This window comes from Carcharhinus amblyrhynchos, chromosome 6 (genome assembly GCF_965287045.1).
Source record: "Carcharhinus amblyrhynchos chromosome 6, sCarAmb.v2.hapA, whole genome shotgun sequence".
Lineage (NCBI taxonomy): Eukaryota > Metazoa > Chordata > Chondrichthyes > Carcharhiniformes > Carcharhinidae > Carcharhinus > Carcharhinus amblyrhynchos.
The window spans coordinates 68,044,975-68,064,830 of NC_137329.1; the positions used below are offsets into that span (position 1 = coordinate 68,044,975).

At 44.3% G+C, this 19,856-nt stretch overlaps 1 protein-coding gene across 1 annotated transcript in view; it reads right to left on the reverse strand.

Annotated features, from left to right (window-relative positions):
• The window catches only part of kdm5a (lysine demethylase 5A), a 278,206-nt gene that overhangs the window by 88,774 nt on the left and 169,576 nt on the right, over positions 1-19,856 (reverse strand). Inside the window, exons 17-18 of the mRNA XM_080190586.1 lie at positions 14,154-14,304; positions 10,361-10,475 (exon numbers count right to left, since the gene is read on the reverse strand). Coding sequence (XP_080046712.1) covers positions 10,361-10,475; positions 14,154-14,304 — 266 coding nt within the window. The remainder of the gene's footprint in view (positions 1-10,360; positions 10,476-14,153; positions 14,305-19,856) is intronic.

Here is a 19,856-nt window from a genome sequence, read left to right on the forward strand (position 1 = left end):
ACATAATTTGCCAACTTTTATACTCAATGCCCTGTACAATGAAGGCAAGCTTGTCATATGCATTCCACCTGTGCTGCCACTTTTGTGTGTGCCTATGCTCCTGACTGTTCTGCCAATTATTTTATAGCTCCCATTGGATCTACCAAAATGCATCACCTTGCATTTGTCCAAATTAAATTCCACCTGCCATTGCTCCGCCTGAGTTTCCAATCTATCCTGCTGCATTCTCCAACAATCTCCATCACCATCTGCAATTCTGTCAATTTTAGTTTCATCCACAAACTTGCTAATCAGATTAGTTATGTTTTCTTCCAAATCATTTATATATATTACAGAGGTCCCAGCACTGATTCCTGTGGAACACCACTAGTTACAGACCTCCATTCAGAAAAACACCCTTCCACTGCTACTCTCTGCCTTTTATGGCCAAGCCAGTTCTGAATCCATCTAGCTAGTTCACCCTGATGCTGTGAGATTTAATCTTTTGCACTAGCCTGCCATGAGGGACCTTGTCAAATCTATGACAAGGATGTTTCTATATAGACTAAAGTCCATATAGAAACATCCACAGCCCTGCTCATAGAGTCAGAGGTTTACAGCATGGAAGCAGGCCCTTCGGCCCAACTTGTCCACACCACCCTTTTACTTTTTAAAATCCCCAAGCTAATCGCAATTGCCCACATTTGGCCCATATCCCTCTATACTCATTGTACCCATGTAACTCTCATCAATCATTTTTGTCACCTCTTCAAAAAACTCAATTAAATTAGTGAGACATAATCTCCTACGTACAAAGCCACATTGTCTGTCACTAAACAAGACCATTCAGTTCCAAATGTGTATAGATCCTATTCCTAAGAATCTTCTCCAACAGTTTCACTATCACTGACGTCAAGCTCATTGGCCTATAAGTACCCACGTTATCCTTGCTACCCTATTTAAATAATGGGGCAACATTGGCTATCCTCCAATTCTCTGGTACTTCACCAGTGGCCGAAGAGAAAAAGATTTCTGTTAGAGACCCAGGAATTTATTCTCACGTCTCCCTCAGTAATCTGGGATAGATGCTATCTGGCCCTGGGGATTTGTCGACCTTAATGTTTTTTAATTCAGCTAACACTTCCTCCCTTGTAATGATGACTTATTCTCAAGGGCTTAAACGTGTCCCTCTCCTTTGTGAATACCAATGCAAAGTACTCATTAAGGATCTCACCCACTTCCTTTGGTTCTGCACACAATTTTCTTCCTTTGTCCTTAAGTGGACCAATGCTTTCTCTAGTTATTCTCTTATTCTTAATATACATATAGGAATGCCTTGGGATTCTCCTTAATCCTGTCCGCCAAGGGCATGTTTTGACCCCTTCTTGCTCTCCTAACTCTCTGTTTAGGCTCTTCTCTACATTCCCTGTATTCTTCAAATGTTCCACCTGATTTTAATTGCCTAGACCTTATGTATTCATCCTTTCTCGTTTTGACGAGCTCAATTTCCCTGGTCATCCACGGTTCCTGAATCCTCTTTTTCTTGTCCTTCCTTTTCATAGGCTCGTGCCTGTCCTGCACTCTGATCAACTGCTCCTTAAAAGACTCCTACGTGACAAATGTGGATTTACCCTCAAAAGCACCACCTAAACACCAGCCTCCAAATCTTGCCTAATCTAGCTGTAGTTAGCTTTCACCTAATTTAGCATCTTAACCATAGGACAACACTTGTCCTTTTCCACCCAGTATCTGAAAGCTTACGGAATTGTGGTCACTGTTCGCCACACGTTCCCCCACTGCAACTTTGATGACCTGGCCAGGCTCATTCCCTAGTACTAGGTCCAGTATAGCCCCCTTTCTAGTCAGACTATTCACATACTGTTCCAAAAAGCCTTCCTGGACACACTTAACAAATTCCTCATCATCTGGACTCTTAGCTCGAAGGGATTTCCAGTCAATATGAGGAAAGTTAAAGTCTCCCATTACAGCAGTTCTATTATTTCTACATCTGTCCAGAATCTGCTTACATATTTGTTCCTCAATTACCCATAGGCTGTTGGGAGGCCTGTAATACAATCCTATCATAGTGACTGTCCCCTTCCTGTTTCTGAGTTCTACACACAGTGTCTCATTACATAGTTCTTCCAAGATGTCCTCCCTCTGTCCCTTACCCAGTACTGCAACTTCCCCACCTCTTCCCCCTTCCCCCTCTGTCCCACCTAAAACATTTATATCCTGGAATATTTGGCTGCCAGTCCTGTCCCTTTTTTAACCAAGTCTCCAATTTCACAACCACATCCAGGTTCTGCACAAGAATCAAAGCTCTGAGTTCATCTGTCTTACCTGTTATACTCTTTGCATTGAAGCAGATGAACTCCAGACCTCCAGACTCACTGAGTTCACCCTCCCCCAGTCTGCCCTTCCTTTTAGCTAGCCTGACTTTGGTTGCATACTCATCCCCAGTCTCTACATTTGCTGACCTACAGTTCTGATTCCCAACCGCCTGCCACGTTAGTTTAAACTGTGACGAGGAGGTTAGCTCCCAGGTAGAGAAGGACTGTAGACAGTATGAGAGGGAGGTTAGACAGGTGATAGAGAAGGGAAGTGCCCAGACCGAGGGTCTGAAGTGTGTCTATTTTAACGCCAGGAGTGTAGTGAATAAAGTAGATGAGCTTAGGGCGTGGATTGCTGCTTGGGGATGTGACGTGGTGGCCATTACAGAGACTTGGATGTCTCAGGGACAGGACTGGGTTCTTGAAGTGCCGGGATTCAGATGCTTCAGGAAGGACAGGGAAGGGGGGAACAAAAGACGTGGCGGAGTGGCACTGTTGATCAGGGACAGTGTCATGGCTGCAGAGAAGGTGGATGCCGTGGAGGGACTGTTTATGGAGTCTCTGTGGGTGGAAGTTAGGAATAGCAAAAGGTCAATAACTTTGCTGGGTGTTTTCTATAGGCCACCCAATAGTGACAGGGAAGTTGAGGTGCAGGTAGGGAAACAGATCCGAGAGAGATGTAGTAATAACAGAGTTGTCGTGATGGGAGACTTTAATTTTCCAAACATCGACTGGAATATCCCTAGGATAAGGAGTTTGGATGGGGAGGAGTTTGTTAAGTGTGTTCAGGAGGGTTTCCTGACACAGCACGCGGATAAGCCTACGAGAGGACAGGCTGTACTTGACCTGGTGTTGGCTAATGAACCAGGACAGGTATCGGATCTCTCGGCAGGTGAGCATCTCGGGAATGGAGATCATAATTCTATCTCCTTCATGATAGCAATGGAAAGAGATAGGATCAGGCAGGCTAGGAAGGTGTTTGTCCGGAGTAAGGGGAAATATGAAGACATCAGGCAGATAATTGGACGAGTAAACTGGAAGGAGGTGTTCTTGGGGAAAAGTACTGAAGGAAGGTGGCGGATTTTCAAGGAATGTTTGACCGGAGATCTGCACAACAACGTTCCGGTGAGACAAGGAGGTTTTGGTAGGTCACGGGAACCATTGTGCATGAGGGTCGTGGCGAACCTAGTCAGGAAGAAAAGAAAGGCGTATAAAAGGTTCAGAGAGCTAGGAGATGTTAAGGATCTAGAGGAGTATAAGGCTTGTAGAAAGGAGCTTAAAAAGGAAATTAGGAGAGCCAGAAGGGGTCATGAGAAGGCCTTGGCGAGTAAGATTAAGGCGTAGTTACTCAAGAACCCAAGGCGTTCTACAAATACGTGAAGAGTAAAAGGATGAGAAGAGAAGGGTTAGGACCTATAAAAGGTGAAGGGGGAAAAGTCTGTGTGGAACCAGAAGAAATGGCAGAGGTGCTTAGTAAGTTCTTTGCCTCGGTATCCATGGTGGAAAGTGATCTGGGAGGTTGTACTACAGGTTTGTGGCAGACAGAAAAGATTGAGTATGTGGATGTTAAGAAAGAGGGTGTGTTGGAACTTTTAAATTCCATCAAGACAGATAAGTTGCCGGAACCGGACGGGATGTACCCCAGGTTACTGTGGGAGGTGAGGGAAGTGATTGCAGAGCCCCTGGCGATGATCTTTGCATCATCGATGGAGATGGGAGAGGTTCCAGAGGATTGCAGATGTGGTTCCTATTTTCAAGAAAGGGAACAGGGATAGCCCGGGAAATTACCGACCGGTGAGTCTGACCTCAGTGGTTGCTAAGTTGATGGAGAGGATTCTGAGGGACAAGATTTATGAGCACTTAGAGAAGTTTAAAATGATCAGAAATAGTCAGCACGGCTTTGTCAAGGGCACGTCATGCCTTACGAGCCTAGTTGAGTTCTTTGAAAATGTGACTGAACACATTGACGAAGGAAGAGCGGTGGACGTTGTGTACATGGACTTCAGCAAGGCGTCTGTTAAGGTCCCCCATGCAAGACTTGAGAAGATGAGAGGGCATGGTATCCAAGGGGCTTTGACCTTGCAGATCCAGAACTGGCTTGCCTGCAGAAGGCAGAGAGTGGTTGTGGATGGGTCTTCTTCTGCATGGAGGTCGGTCACCAGTGGAGTGCCCCAGGGATCTGTTCTAGGACCCTTGCTGTTTGTCATTTTCATAAATGACCTGGATGAGGAAGTGGAGGGATAGGTTAGTAAGTTCGCCGACGATACGAAGGTTAGTGGTGTTGTGGACAGTCTGGAGGGATGTCAGAAGTTGCCGCGTGACATAGATAGGATGCAAGACTGGGCGGAGAAGTGGCAGATGGACTTCAACGCAGATAAATGTGTAGTGGTCCATTCTGGCAAGACCAATGGGATGAAGGAGTACAATATCAAGAGTAGGAGTCTTAGCTGTGTTAAAGAGCAGAAGGATCTTGGGGTCCGGGTCCATAGGACTCTTAAATCAGCCTCACTGGTGGAGGATGTGGTCAAGAAAGGCGTACGGTGTACTGTCCTTCATTAATCGAGGGATTGAGTTTAGGAGTCGGGAGGTAATGCTGCAATTTTATAAAGACCCTGTCAGACCCCACTTGGAGTACTGTGCGCAGTTCTGGTCGCCTCACTACAGGAAGGATGTGGAGGCTATTGAGAGGGTGCAGAGGGGATTTACAAGGACGTTGCCTGGATTGGGAGGCATGCCTTATGAGGGAGCTAGGGCTCTTCTCCCTGGAGAGACAAAGGTTGAGAGGCGACCTGATAGAGGTTTATAAAATGTTGAAAGGAATAGATAGGGTGGATTCTCGGAGGCTATTTCCCAGGACTGAAATGGTCGCTACGAGAGGACACAGGCTTAAGGTGCTGGGAAGCAAGTACAGAGGAGATAGAACATAGAACATAGAACATTACAGCGCAGAACAGGCCCTTCGGCCCACGATGTTGCGCCGACCAGTTACAAAAACAATGACCCACTAGCCTATACCAATCCCTTTTCGTCCATAAACCTATCCAGAGATCTCTTAAACGCCCCCAAACTAGACGCATTTACAACTGCAGCAGGCAGGGCATTCCAATCCCTCACCACCCGCTGGGTAAAGAACCTACCCCTGACATCCGTCCTGTAGCTACCCCCCCTTAATTTAAAGCCATGCCCCCTCGTGCTAGCTTTCTCCATCCGAGGAAAAAGGCTATCACTATCCACCCTATCTAAACCTCTAATCATCTTATATGTTTCAATAAGATCCCCTCTTAGCCGCCTTCTTTCCAACGAAAACAACCCTAGATCCCTCAGTCTCTCCTCATAGGACCTCCCCACCATACCAGGCAACATCCTAGTAAACCTCCTCTGCACCCTCTCCAACGCCTCCACATCCTTCTTGTAATGCGGGGACCAGAACTGCACACAGTACTCCAAGTGCGGCCGCACTAGAGTAGTGTACAGTTGCAACATTACACTGCGACTCCTAAATTCAATCCCCCTACCAATAAACGCCAAGACACCGTACGCCTTCTTGACAACCTTATCTACTTGATTCCCAACTTTCAGGGATCTATGTACACACACACCTAGATCCCTCTGTTCATCCACACTATTCAAAGTCCTCCCGTTAGCCCTATACTCGACACATCTGTTGCTCCTACCAAAGTGAATTACCTCACACTTCTCCGCATTAAATTCCATCCGCCACCTCTCGGCCCAGCTCTGCAACCTATCTAAGTCTCCCTGCAGACTATGACACCCTTCCTCACAATCTACCACACCTCCAACTTTGGTGTCATCAGCAAATTTACTAATCCACCCAACTATACCCTCATCCAGATCATTAATAAAAATTACAAACAACAGTGGCCCCAAAACAGATCCCTGAGGCACACCACTCGTAACTGCACTCCATGATGAATATTTACCATCCACCACCACCCTCTGTCTCCTATCTGATAGCCAATTCCTGATCCAACTTCCTAGATTACCCACAATCCCATACATCTGCATTTTCTGCAGAAGCCTACCATGGTGAACCTTATCGAACGCCTTACTAAAATCCATGTATACCACGTCAACTGCCTTACCCCTATCCACCTCTTTGGTCACCTTCTCAAAAAACTCAATAAGGTTAGTAAGGCACGACCTACCTGCTACAAAACCATGCTGACTATTTCTAATCAATTCATTACACTCCAAATAACTATAAATCCTATCCCTAATAATTTTTTCTAAAACCTTGCCCACAACAGAAGTAAGACTCACCGGTCTATAATTCCCGGCAAAGTCTCTGTTCCCCTTCTTAAACAATGGGACAACATTCGCTATCCTCCAATCCTCCGGGACTACACCAGAGACCAATGACGACCTGAAGATCTGAGCCAGAGGCTCTGCAATCACCTCTCTAGCCTCCCAGAGAATCCTAGGGTAGATCCCATCCGGACCAGGGGACTTATCTATTTTCAGCCCCTCAAGAATTTCCAGCACATCCTCTTTATCAACCGTAATACTGTCTATTTTACACCCCTGCAACCCAATGTCCTCCTCAGCTATATTCATGTCCCCCTGCGTGAACACCGAAGAGAAATATTGGTTCAATACTTCTCCAATCTCCTCCGGTTCCACACACAACTTCCCCCTGCTGTCTGTAACTGGCCCTAATCTTGCCCTGACCAACCTTCTGTTCTTGACATACTTATAGATGTTAGGGGTAAGTTTTTCACTCTGAGGGTGATGGGTGAGTGGAATCGGCTGCCATCAGTGGTGGTAGAGGCGAACTCGCTGGGGTCTTTTAAAAGACTTCTGGACGAGTATATGGGATCTAATGGGATTGGGAGTTACAGGTAGTTCTACAGCTTGGTACGTATAGATGTGTTCGGTGCAACTTGTGGGCTGAAGGGCCTGTTTGTGCTGTAGTGTTCTATGTTCTAAACCCACCCGAACCATGCAAGCAAATCTCCCAGCAGGTTAGTAAATAAAACGATACCACCTGGAATTTGGTAATTTATTGCTATGAAATGAGAATTAGTTAACAGCTGGAAAACAGAAAATAGGAATAAACAAAAATAGGAATAGGGTTATTCTTAGGAATGACAGCTTGTTAGTAATGGGGTCACTGCTGTTCACATAGAAACGTACAAAATAGGAACAGGATGAGGCCATTCAGCCCTTCGAGCTAGTTCTGCCATTCATTATCATGGCCGATCATCCAACTCAATAGCCTAATCCCGCCTTCCCCCCTCAATGTTCTTTAATTCCCTTGCCTCAAGTGCTATATCTAACTGCTTCTTGAAAACATTCATTGTTTTAGCCTTAACTACTTTGTGGTGGTGAATTCCATAGGCTGACCACTCTCTGGGTGAAGACCCCAAGTTCTCGACAGCGCCACCACTGAGAACATCCTTCTTGCATCTAGACTATCTAATCCTGTTAGAATTTTGTAGGTTCTAAGAAACTCCCCCCTCATTCTTCTGAACTGCAACAAATACAATCCTAACCAATTTAATCTCTCCTTATATATCAGTCCCACCATCCTAGGAATCAGTCTGGTAAACCTTTTCTACACTCCCTCTCGAGCAAAAACATCATTCCTCAGGTAAGTAGACCAAAGCTGCACATAATGTTCCAGGTGTGGCCTCACAAAGGCCCTGTATCAAGCCATTCCTGCTTCTGTACTCAAATCCTCTCACTATCTGTATTAAATAAATGATTTAAGTTTAATTTATTTATGAATCACAAGTAGGCTTGCATTAACACTGTAATGAAGTTACTATGAAAATCCCCTAGTCGCCACACGCCAGCACCCGTACAATGAAGGCGACTTTAGCATAACCAACACATCTAACTAGCATATCTTTCAGACTGTGGGAGGAAGCTGGAGCATCCGGCAGAGACCCAAGCAGACACGGGAGAATGTGATGACTCTGCAGACAGTGAGTCAAGCTGAGAATCGAACCTGGGGTGCTGGCATGTGAAGCAACAGTGCTAACCACTGTGTCATGACATAATATGAATAGATGTGACGTTATCAACTTTGGTCAGAAAAACAAAAAGGCAGAGTACTTCTTAAATTGTGGGAGTGTGGGGAATGTTGATTTCCGAAGATGTCCTCGTTTGAGAGTCACGGAATGCTAGCATGCAGGTGCAGCAAACAATTATGAATGCAAATGACATGTTGACCTTCACCTCAAGGGGATTTGAGTACAGGAGTAAAAATGTGTCACTGCAATTGTATACAGCCTTGGTGAGATTGCAGCTGGAGTATTGTATACAGTTTTGGTCTCCTTACCCAAGCAAGAATATTTCTGTCAGACAAGAATTGCCAACAGAGGTTTACCAGGCTAATCTCTGGGGTAGTGGGATTGTTTTATGAGAAGAGATTGAGGAAACTGGATCTCTATTCTTTTGAGTTTTGAAAACTAACAGATGAATTCATTGAAATTTACAAAATTCTTATAGGCTTTGCCAGGATGGATGTAGACAGAATGTTTCCCCTGGCTGGTGAGTCCAGAACCAGGGACACAGTCTCAGAAGAGGAGGCAGGGCAGGAATAAGATGAGGAGAAACGTTAGGATACATTAGGATGCATTACTTCCAAAAAACAGAATGATTACAGAACAGAAGGATCTCCCATCGAGCTCCTGATGCCCATGCTAGTTGTTTGCAGCAGCAACTCACCTAGTCCCATTCCCTAGCACTTTCCTTCCAGCTTTGCAATTTCTTTTTATTCAAATAATCATCTAATTCTCTTTTTAAAACAATGATTGAATCTGCCTCCATCAAACTCTCAGATATCCCTTAGCACTTGTTACATAAAAATGTTTTCCTCATAAGACCGTTGGTTCTTACATCAATCAGCTAAAAAATGCTCCAAATCTCATTATAGTTCTGGTCCAAATATTAACTACAGAGCTGCATTTCAGAGATAATGACTGCCCTTAACATCAAGGCAGTCTGCTCAAAATGAGGCAAAAAAACAAAGTAAAACTGAAGTCAGTGGAGATTGTGGCAAAAGTTTGGATTCAAAGTCAAGAGTTAGAGAATCATTATGGTACATTAATTCCATCTCTAGCTACGAGAGTTTATTTCCTCAAATGCCCATCCAATTTCCTTTTGAAATCATTGATCACCTCCAACACCACATATGCACAAATAGATGGTGTTACCATGGGATTCTCTCTCGGCCCAGTTCTCACCATTTTTATCAGTTTCAATGAAAAGTATAACTTTGATGAATGACCCCAAATTTCATAGCCCCTGCATATTTCCCATATATGTTTGCTGTATTTAACCTGCAGCTGCATGTAAGAATTTCCTTATGGTCCAGGGTTCGGTTGGCAGTATTTAGCACTACTGTCACACAGCCCCAGGGAGTTGGGTTCAATTCCCGGCTTGGGTCACTGTCTGTGGAGCTTGCATGTTCTCCCGTGTCTGCATGGGTTTCTTCCAGGTGCTCCAGTTTCCCCACAGTCCAAATATGTACAGGTTAGGTGAACTGGCCATGCTAAATTGCCCCTTGGGCCCCAAACATACACAGGTTATGGGGATTAGCCATGGTAAATGCATGGGGCTATGGGGATAGGGCAGAAGGAAGGGCCTGGGTGGGATGCTCTTTCGCAGAGTTGGTTTCTGTTTTGTAGAAATGTTGCCCTTTATTCATAAGCAGCAATGTTCAGAATTCACTCGACGAGCTAAATGATTTCTCTCTGTACTTAGGGATTCTATCCCAGCCTAAAACCTTTACCTTTGAAATGCAGCAGTCTAACATGTTCCCTTTCCTTGACATACAAACTGAATAACCCACTCTACACCGTCTACCTTAAACCTACCTTCACTTGTCAATATGCACATTGGTATTCCTATACACCTTGACTCTAAATTCTAATGAGTTATTCACTTCTATCTGATGAGACTGGTTTGCCATATTAGGATTGGACTAGTATACTTCTATTTGTGTTCAAAGAAACTGCTATTCCTGGCCACATGTCAAGTGTGCGACGATACAATGACAGTTGCATTTGTTAGGTGCTTACCTTAACCAGTCGCGTTTGGCTGATGACACAAGGCAGGCTGTACAGCTGGTGCACAAATGCTTTCAACTCATGGACAGTTAGCTTTGTCCGAGTCTTTCCACCTTCTGCTTTATTTCTAAAATATAGCAACAAATATAGGTGATTATCAGAAGCTTGTTTTCAGAATATTGACTTACTTGAAGGGTTTCTAGTTAGTAGAAATTTCAATTACTCATAAACAACAATGTTCATAATTCAGTCCATGAGTTCTTGCATCCCAACCCACTCTTCAAACAGCCAAGCTTTGATCAGCAGTCTGTATTCAACAGAATGCTGCTGGTAGCAGGAGGTGGCAGACATCAAAATTGAAATTTGTCCCATCTGTCCATTCAAGTGGATGTGAAGATCCCATAGCAAGATTTCAAAGAACAGGGGTGTTATCCTCTTCATCTTGGTGAAAATTTATCCCTCAATCAACATCAAACAAAAAAATGATCTGGTCATTATCACGTTGCTGTTCATGGGAATTTGCAGAGCTCAAACTGGTTCCTACAGTATCAAAGTCACAGCACTCCCAAGTACTTCACTAGCTATATGATGCTTCGAGATACTCAGTGGTCATGAAAAGCTCCATATCAATGAAAAGCACAATATAAATTAAAAATTATATACAAAAAAAATCGCTATATAAACACAAATCTTTCTTTTTGAAGTCCTTCAGTCTCAATCAACAAGCTGCTACTTACATTCAGCACATGATAACCAAGAATTAAACAGATTTTGTTAGATGTTTGGACAATCCTCTCATTCCTCCTCTGACTACAAGTAAACATATTTTCAGGATATCCCAATTTTGTTCTCCCTTCTGCTAGAGAATATTTTCTGACCTGAAACTCAAGGGCCAAACTGCTCAACTTGACACTGGATGCAGCTCACCAAGCAGGTTCAAATCTTATTCAAAACCGTTTTTCTTTCTCAATCTGATTTTCTCCAATCCAAGGAAAGAAGAACAAAAAAAAAACGGAGTTCGACAAAGGCAAATGTGAGCTCATCTTTGGATCTAACAAAGGTAGAACTTTCTAAATAACAAAAGGCTAGAAATAGTGGTGGTACGAAGAGATTCAGGGTCCAAGTAAATGGATCACTAAATTAATTTGAAGAGAAATAGAAACTTATCAAAAAGGCTAATGGATTTAAAAAAAATGGAATGCAAGGGGATAGAAAGTATGCTACAGACATATAAATCTCTGATTAGTCCACATCAACTGTACTGCAAGCTATTGTGGACATGAAGCTTTGGGAAGATTTTGGAGACAGTGAAGCACAGATTTACCAAAATAATAACCAGATGCCAAGGGTTAATTTATGAGAAGACTTACCTGTGAGAGAATACAACTTATGGTTGTATTCCCCCACAGATATTTGTAATTTCCCTAAATGGTAACAGATGCGAGATTGATTGTTAACCTTAAATCTGGGATTTATAGATTGCTGCTCACTAGATGCTAGACTATACTCCAAAGAGGTTAGAGAAAAAAGATAAAGAAACCTAATGACAAATTTATGGAGCCTCAGTGAAACTACATTTTGATCTGATTTATTGTCACATGTATTAACATATAGTGAAAAGTATTGTTTCTTGCGTGCTATACAGATAAAACATACTGTTCATAGAGAAGGAAACTAGAGAGTGCATATGTACTGTTAGAGTCATAGCTAGGGTGTAGAGAGATCAACTTAATGCAAGATAAGTCCATTCAAAAGTCTGGCAGCAGCAGGGAAGAAGCTGTTCTTGAGTCGGTTGGTAAGTAACCTCAGACTTTTGTATCTTTTTGCCGAAATAAGATCATAGAAATCATAGAAACCCTACAGTGCTGAAAGGGGCCACTTGGCCCATTGAGGCTGCACTGACCACAATCCCATCCAGGCCCTACTCCCATATCACTACATATTTATGCACTAATCCCTCTGACCTATGCATCTCAGGACATGAAGGGCAATTTTAGCATGGCCAATCAACCTAACCCGCACATCTTTGGACAATGGGGGGAAACTGGAGCACCCGGAGGGAAACCACGCAGACATGAGGAGAACATACAAACTCCATACAGACAGTGACCCAAGCTGGGAATCAAACTCAGGACCCTGGAGCTGTGAAACAGCAGTGCTAATCACTGCTACTGTGCCGCCCACCAAAATGGTGGAAGACAGAATGCCCAAGGTGCATGGGGCTCTTAATTATGCTGTGTGCTTTGCCGAGGCAGCGGGAAGTGGAGACAGAGTAAATGGATGGGAGGTTGGTTTGAAGTATGGAGTAAATGGACTATCACAAAGCCTGTCCAAAACTTGGGAATGTGTTAAAACATTCCCCAGTTCCCGAGGTGACTGCAGCCACACTCAAAAAGCTCAACAGATGCACTCCAGCAACTCACCAAAACTTGTTTGATAGCATTTCCAAGTCTGCAACATTTACCACCTGGACGGACAGGGCAGCAGATATATGGGAAGCACCACCTGGATAAGTCCCTCCAAGTCACATACATCATCATTTTTCCATTCTCACTGGATCAAAAACCTTTGATGTGGATATGCCGGCGTTGGACTGGGGTAAACAGTAAAAAGTCTGACAATGCCAGGTTTAAGTCCAACCAATTTATTTGATAGTAAACTCACTAGCTTTCGGGATGAACGGACTAACCCCGAAAGCTAGTGAGTGTACTATCAAATAAATCGGTTGGACTTAAACCTGGTGTTGTCAAAAACCTTTACCATAGCACTCTGAACATACATACTGCAGTGATTCACCACCAACCTATAAGGGGGGAATTAGGGATGGACAATTAATGCTGGTCTTGTCGCCAAGGTGACACCACAGGAATAAATAAAAAACATGCCCTTTCAATTGAATTTGAAGACAGTTTGCATCATAAGCCAATAGGTTTTGTGACTTTTTAAGATGATAGACAAACTTAAAGATTACTCACAACCAATATTTACTTGGTATATTTTCAATTACTTTTCCTATTGTTCTCAATTTCTCTTGCATCTCTAACACACGTTTCATAAGAAGTGAATGAATGATAGGGATTGTGTTAATATGTAACTTGGGAGGCTCTAAACAGCAGCACTGTCCACATGCCAAGAATCAAAATATGTCAATAATGTCCTAACTCTCATCTCTCTGGTAAGTTAAGCAAAATATCCCAACCTTAAATGAATGAATGTTTCATGAGATAACCCGACATCAACATGCAAAGCATCAATCACTCCAGCTGGAGAAACAAAGAATTCGACACCTAAACACCTTCCAAAAAAAACGTTGCCTCTTCCTCCTGTAAACGTTGATTGGTTTGCTGTTTTCCAGTATATGATTTGTTATAGTAATTTGCTTTATAACCTCTCTATACAAGAGTCGCTCAAATTACACATTCAGAACCTGGAGCACATTTTTAAAAAAATTAATGTTTCATGGGATGAAGGAATTAGTGGCAAGACCGGGGGTGAGAGGAGAAACGGGGGGGGGGGGGGGGAGAGGTGATTGTGGTGGTGGAACCGCGGAGGGGGGAGGCGGGGACGACGGCAGGGGAGGCGCAGAGGCTGGGATGGAAGACAAGAGAGATAGAGGGACTAAGGTGGGAGACAAAGGGATTGGGTGGAAGATCTCAGGGGACGGGAGGGGTTGGGGATGGAACGGATAGAACGGTGATTATGAGAACAAATCAGAGTTGGAGGAGGAAATTTAAAGATATTTCCATGTAACAGTGACAGAAGTCAATGCACAGGTATGGGCTTGCCCTGATATTATACTACTTGCCTGTTGCGCTGCTTTCGGCTGACAAGCAGTTGAGCAATTGAAGCACATGTTTCTGCCTCTTTCACAGCTACTCTTAGTTGCCGCAGCAGATCATTCTCAGGAAATTTCTTCTCTTCTGCTTCTTCTAACCGAGTTTTTAGCTCACAAAGATCTGGTCGGGGTGAGGAAAACAGAAAGCACTACTTCAAATCTACAGAAACTGTAAATCAACAAATGTTATATAATTTTCGAAGGCACAAGAGCCTGGGATTGTTGGATGAAATGAACCAATTTTTGTTTCTGAATGGGGTGTGGCCACAAATGGCAGCAACATCATTTCTATGACTAGCTACGGAGATGTAATAGAATTTGCAATACCATTTCAAAATATATGCAAATGTGGGTACTAAATGTGTTTACCTCGATAGTAAGCTTATTCATTTGCATTGCTTTGTATACTTCGACTGTGTATTCTGGGGAGAACAGAACTTAACTGAAATTTATATCCCAGGCACAAAAAGAACCCCCCAATCTGATTATGTAAATTTGGCACAGGTTGCGCAAAATCTGCACAATGAGAGCCATTCCTAAACCATTATTAACTCCTGAAAGAAGTTTTCCAAACTAATTTTATAAGAATGTAAGAACTAGGAGCAGAGTTGGCCATCTGGCCCCTCAAACCTGCTCCGCAATTCAATAAAATCATGGCTGATCTTTTCGTGGATTCAGCTCCACTTTCACCTGCTCATCATAACCCTTAATTTCTTTACTGTTCAAAACTCTATCTTAGTCAGCACGGCTTTGTCAAGGGCAGGTCGTGCCTTACGAGCCTGATTGAGTTCTTTGAAAATGTGACTAAACACATTGATGAAGGAAGAGTGGTGGATGTGGTTTATATGGACTTCAGCAAGGCGTTCGATAAGGTCCCCCATGCAAGACTTCTTGAGAAAGTGAGAGTGCATGGGATCTAAGGGGCTGTTGCCTTGTGGATCCAGAACTGACTTGCCTGCAGAAGGCAGAGAGTGGTTGTGGATGGGTCTTTTTCTGCATGGAGGTCGGTCACCAGTGGAGTGCCCCAGGGATCTGGTCTGGGACCCTTGCTATTTGTAATTTTCATAAATGACCTGGATGAGGAAGTGGAGGGACGGGTTGGTAAGTCTGCCGACGACACGAAGGTTGGTGGTGTTGTGGATAGTCTGGAGGGATGTCAGAAGTTGTAGCGTGACATAAATAGGATGCAAGGCTGGGTGGAGAAGTGGCAGATGGACTTCAACATGTGTAGTGGTCCATTTTGGTAGGTCCAATGGGATGAAGGAGTCTATCATCAAGGGTAGGACTCTTAGCAGTGTGAAGGATCAGAAGGACGTTGAGGTCCAGGTCCATAGGACTCTCAAATCAGCCTTGCAGGTGGAGGATGTGGTCAAGAAGGTGTATGGTGTACTAGTCTTCATTAATCGAGGGATTGAGTTTAGGAGTTGGGAGATAATGCTGCAGCTTTATAAGACCCTTGTCAGACCCCACTTGGAGTACTGTGCGCTGTTCTGATCGCCTCATTACAAGGAGGATGTGGAAGCTATTGAAAGGGTACAGAGGAGATTCACAAGGATGTTGCCTGGATTGGGTGGCACGCCTCATGAGGATAGGCTGAGGGAGCTCGGTCTTTTCTCCCTGGAGAGACGAAGGATGAGAGGTGACCTGATAGAAATGTAAAAGATGTTGAGAGGTATAGATCGGGTGAATTCTCAGAGGCTATTTCCCAGGGCTGAAATGTTCGCTACGAGAGGACACAGGTTTAAGGTGCTGGGGAGTAGGTACAGAGGAGATGTCAGGGGTAAGTTTTTCACTCACAGAGTGGTGGGTGAGTGGAATCGGCTGCCGTTGGTGGTGGTGGAGGCGGCGAACTCGTTGGGGTCTTTCAAGAGACTTCTGGATGAGTACATGGGATTTAATGGGATTGAGGGTTATAGATAGGCCTGGTAGGTAGGGATATGATAAGCGCAACTTGTGGGCTTGTTTGTGCTGTAGCGTTCTATGTTCTGTCTTTGCCTCAAAACACTCAACGAGATAGCCTCAATTGCTTCATTGGGCAGGGAATTCCACAGATTCACAATCTTTTGAGTGAAGTTCCTCCTCAACTCAGTCCTAAATCTACTTACCCTTATTTTGAGGTTATGCCCCCTAGTTCTAGTTTTACTTGCCAGTAAATAATCTCCCTGCCTCTATCTTATGTATTCCCTTCATAATTTTATATGTTTCTTTAGATTCCAACCCCCACCATTCTTCTGAATGCTAGTGAGTATAATTAACCCAAGTCTACTCAGTCTCTCCTCATTAGCCAACCCTCTCATCTCTGGAATCAATCTAGTGAATCTCTGCACCCCCACCAGTGCAAGTATATCCTTTCTCAAGTAAGGAGACCAAAGCTGTACACAGTACTCAAGGTGTGGCCTCACCAGCACCTCACACAGCTGCAACATAACCTCCCTGTTTCCCTGTTTTTAAACTCCATCCCCCTAGCAATGAAGGATAAAATTCCATTTGCCTTCTTAATTAGCTGTTGCAATTGCAAACCAACTTTTTTTTTGGTCACCTCATACCATATGGATGTGTAAGCTTTGGAGAAAATTCAGAAAAGATCTGCCAGAATGTTGTGGGTGTAAGCTTTGAGGACAGATTGAATAAACTGGAAGGGTCCTTGGAGCAGTATGTAGATAGCCCGACTCGAGAGGGGCCTATACTGGATTTAGTTCTGGGCAATGAGCCGGGTCAGGTGGTTGAGGTTGCAGTAGGTGAACATGTGGCTAATAGTGACCACAACTCTGTCTACTTAAGGATACTAATGGAAAAGGATGAGTGCTGTCCTGAGGGGAGGGTGCTAAATTGGCGGAAGGCTAGATACAGCCGGATTAGGCAGGAACTTAGGGATACAGACTGGGATAGGCTGTTGGAGGGCAAGTCCACGTTAGGCATGTGGGAGTCTTTCAAGGGAAAACTGAAATGGGTGCAGGAAAGACATGTGCCGGTTAAGAGGAAGGATGGGAAAGGTAGGATTGGAGAGCCGTGGATTACTAGAGATATTGAGGACTTGGTCAGGAAGAAACGAGAGACGTATGTTAGGTCTAAGCAACTGGGAACAGAGAAAGCGGTGGAGTAGTACAGAGAGAGTAGGAAGGATCTCAAAAAGGGAGTTAGGAGGGCAAAAAGGGGGTACGAAATGGCTTTGGCAGGTAGGATTAAGGAAAATCCAAAGGAAAATCTTATGTTAGGAACAAAAGGGTGGCTAGGGGAACAATCGGTCCTCTCAGGGACAGAGAAGGGGAATTGTGCTTAGAGTCTGAGGGAATGGGGGAGATCCTGAATGAATACTTTGCGTTGGTATTCATGAAGGAGAGGGGCTTGATGTCTGGTACAGTCTTAGAGGGAGCTGTAGACCAGTTGAAGGAACTATCCATTACAAAGGAGGAAGTGTTAGGGCTTTTAGGTAGCGTTAAAACTGACAGATCTCCGGGGCCCGATGGCATTTATCCTAGGCTGCTTAGGGAGGCGACAGATGAGATTGCTGGGCCTCTGACGCAAACCTTTGTCTCTTCTTTGGACACAGGTGAGGTCCCAGAGGACTGGAGGATAGCGAATGTGGTACCGTTGTTTAAAAAGGGTAGGAGGGATAACCCTGGTAACTATAGGCCGGTGAGTTTGACGTCAGTGGTAGGCAAGTTGATGGAGAGGATTCTTAGGGATAGGATGTATGAGCACTTAGACCTGATTAGGGATACGCAGCATGGCTTTGTAAAAGGGAAGTCTTGCCTTACGAATCTGGTAGAATTTTTTGAGGAGGTGACAAAAACGGTCGATGAAGGATGAGCCGTTGATGTCGTCTATATGGATTTCAGTAAGGCATTTGACAAAGTCCCTCATGGTAGGTTGGTTGAAGAGATCAAGGCTTATGGAATACAAAGCCAGGTATCTAGATGGGTTGAGAACTGGCTTGGTAACAGGAGTCAGAGAGTAGTAGTAGAAGGGTCCTTTTCTAGCTGGAGGTCTGTCACTAGTTGTGTGCTGCAGGGCTCAGTACTGGGACTTCTTTTTGTAGTATATATAAGTGACTTGGAAGAGGGAGTAAGTGGTGTGATCAGCAAATTTGCAGATGACACTAAGGTGGCTGGATTGGCGTGCAGCGAGGAGCAGTGTCTGGCAATACAATGGGATGTAGATAGGCTGGTTTATTGGGCAGATATATGGCGAATGGAGTTTAATCCTGATAAATGTGAGATGATGCATTTTGGCCGAAATAATGTAGAGGGAGTTATATGATAAAGGGTAGACCTATAAAGAGTATAGAAACGCAGAGGGGCCTGGGGGTGCAAGTGCACAAGTCTTTGAAGGTGGCAGTACAAGTGGAGAAGGCTGTGAAGAAAGCTTATGGTATGTTAGCCTTTATAGGAAGGGGTATAGAGTATAAGAGCTGGAGTCTAATGTTGCAGTTGTAAAGAATGTTGGTTAGGCCGCATTTGGAATACTGCGTCCAGTTCTGGTCACCTTACTACCGGAAAGACATGGAGACCCTGGAGAGAGTGCAGAGGAGCTTTACCAGGATGCTGCCTGGTATGGAAGGACTGGGTTATGAGGAAAGATTGAGCAAATTGGGGCTGTTTTCCCTTGAAAGATGGCGACTAAGGGGAGATCTAATAGAGGTGTATAAGATTATGAAGGCTGTAGATACTGTAAACAGTGGCAAGCTATTTCCTATGTTAGAAATGCACAGTACGAGGGGTCACGGGCTTAGGGTGCGGGGCAAGAGGTATAACACGGATATTAGAGGGAGGTTTTTCACACAGAGGGTAGTGGGGTATGGAATGCTCTGCCAAGCAAGGTGGTGGAGGCAGGCACGCTGGAGTTGTTTAAGAGTTACTTAGACAGGCACAAGAGTGGGTTGGAGATGGAAGGATATGGGAGATTCTTTTAAATAAGGTTCATTAGCATTGGGATGTCCCTGGTAATGTATAAGGATGTGGAATGATACTAATGTTTTTCTCTTTTAATTCACAGGTTTTAAGTCGGTCCGCCTTGTTGTCCAACAAGGAGCATACACGCAATGGCTCGTACAAGGGCTGCTCTTGGATGTTCGAGAGTGGCCTAGTGCTTCATGTCGTTAGTGTACGCTTAAACTGGACCAGATGCTGGGCAACACGACAGCTCAGTGACTATCACTGTTTGCTGTGCAGACACATGGAGTTGGGCCAGTGTCTGTGAGAGTTTGCGCATTCTCCCCGTGCTGGTGCGGGTTTTCTCCAGGTGCTCCAGTTTCCTCCCACACCCCAAAGATGTGCTGTTAGGCTGATTGGAGGTGATAAATTGTGCCTAAATTAGTTTTTCCTCAATGTGGAATGCCATAAACAATAGATAAGGGTCATGGGTGGGGGTGGGGGTGGGGGGACTGGTAAATGTTAAAACGGCGGTGCGAGCTTGTTGGGCCGAAGGGCCTGTTTCCCAGGCTGCTTTTGTTCTTTGTTCTCCCTGGAAAGATGGAGGCTGAGGGCCGATCTGATAAAAGTTTATAAAATTATGAGGGGCATAGACAGGGTAAACAGTTGGAAGCTTTTTTCCAAGGCAGCAATGACAATAACAAGGGGCACAAGTTCAAGGTAAGGGATGAATGGTTCAGTAGAGATGTGCGATGGAGGTTTTTTTTAGACAGAGTGGTGAAGGTCTGAAGTGCACTGCCAA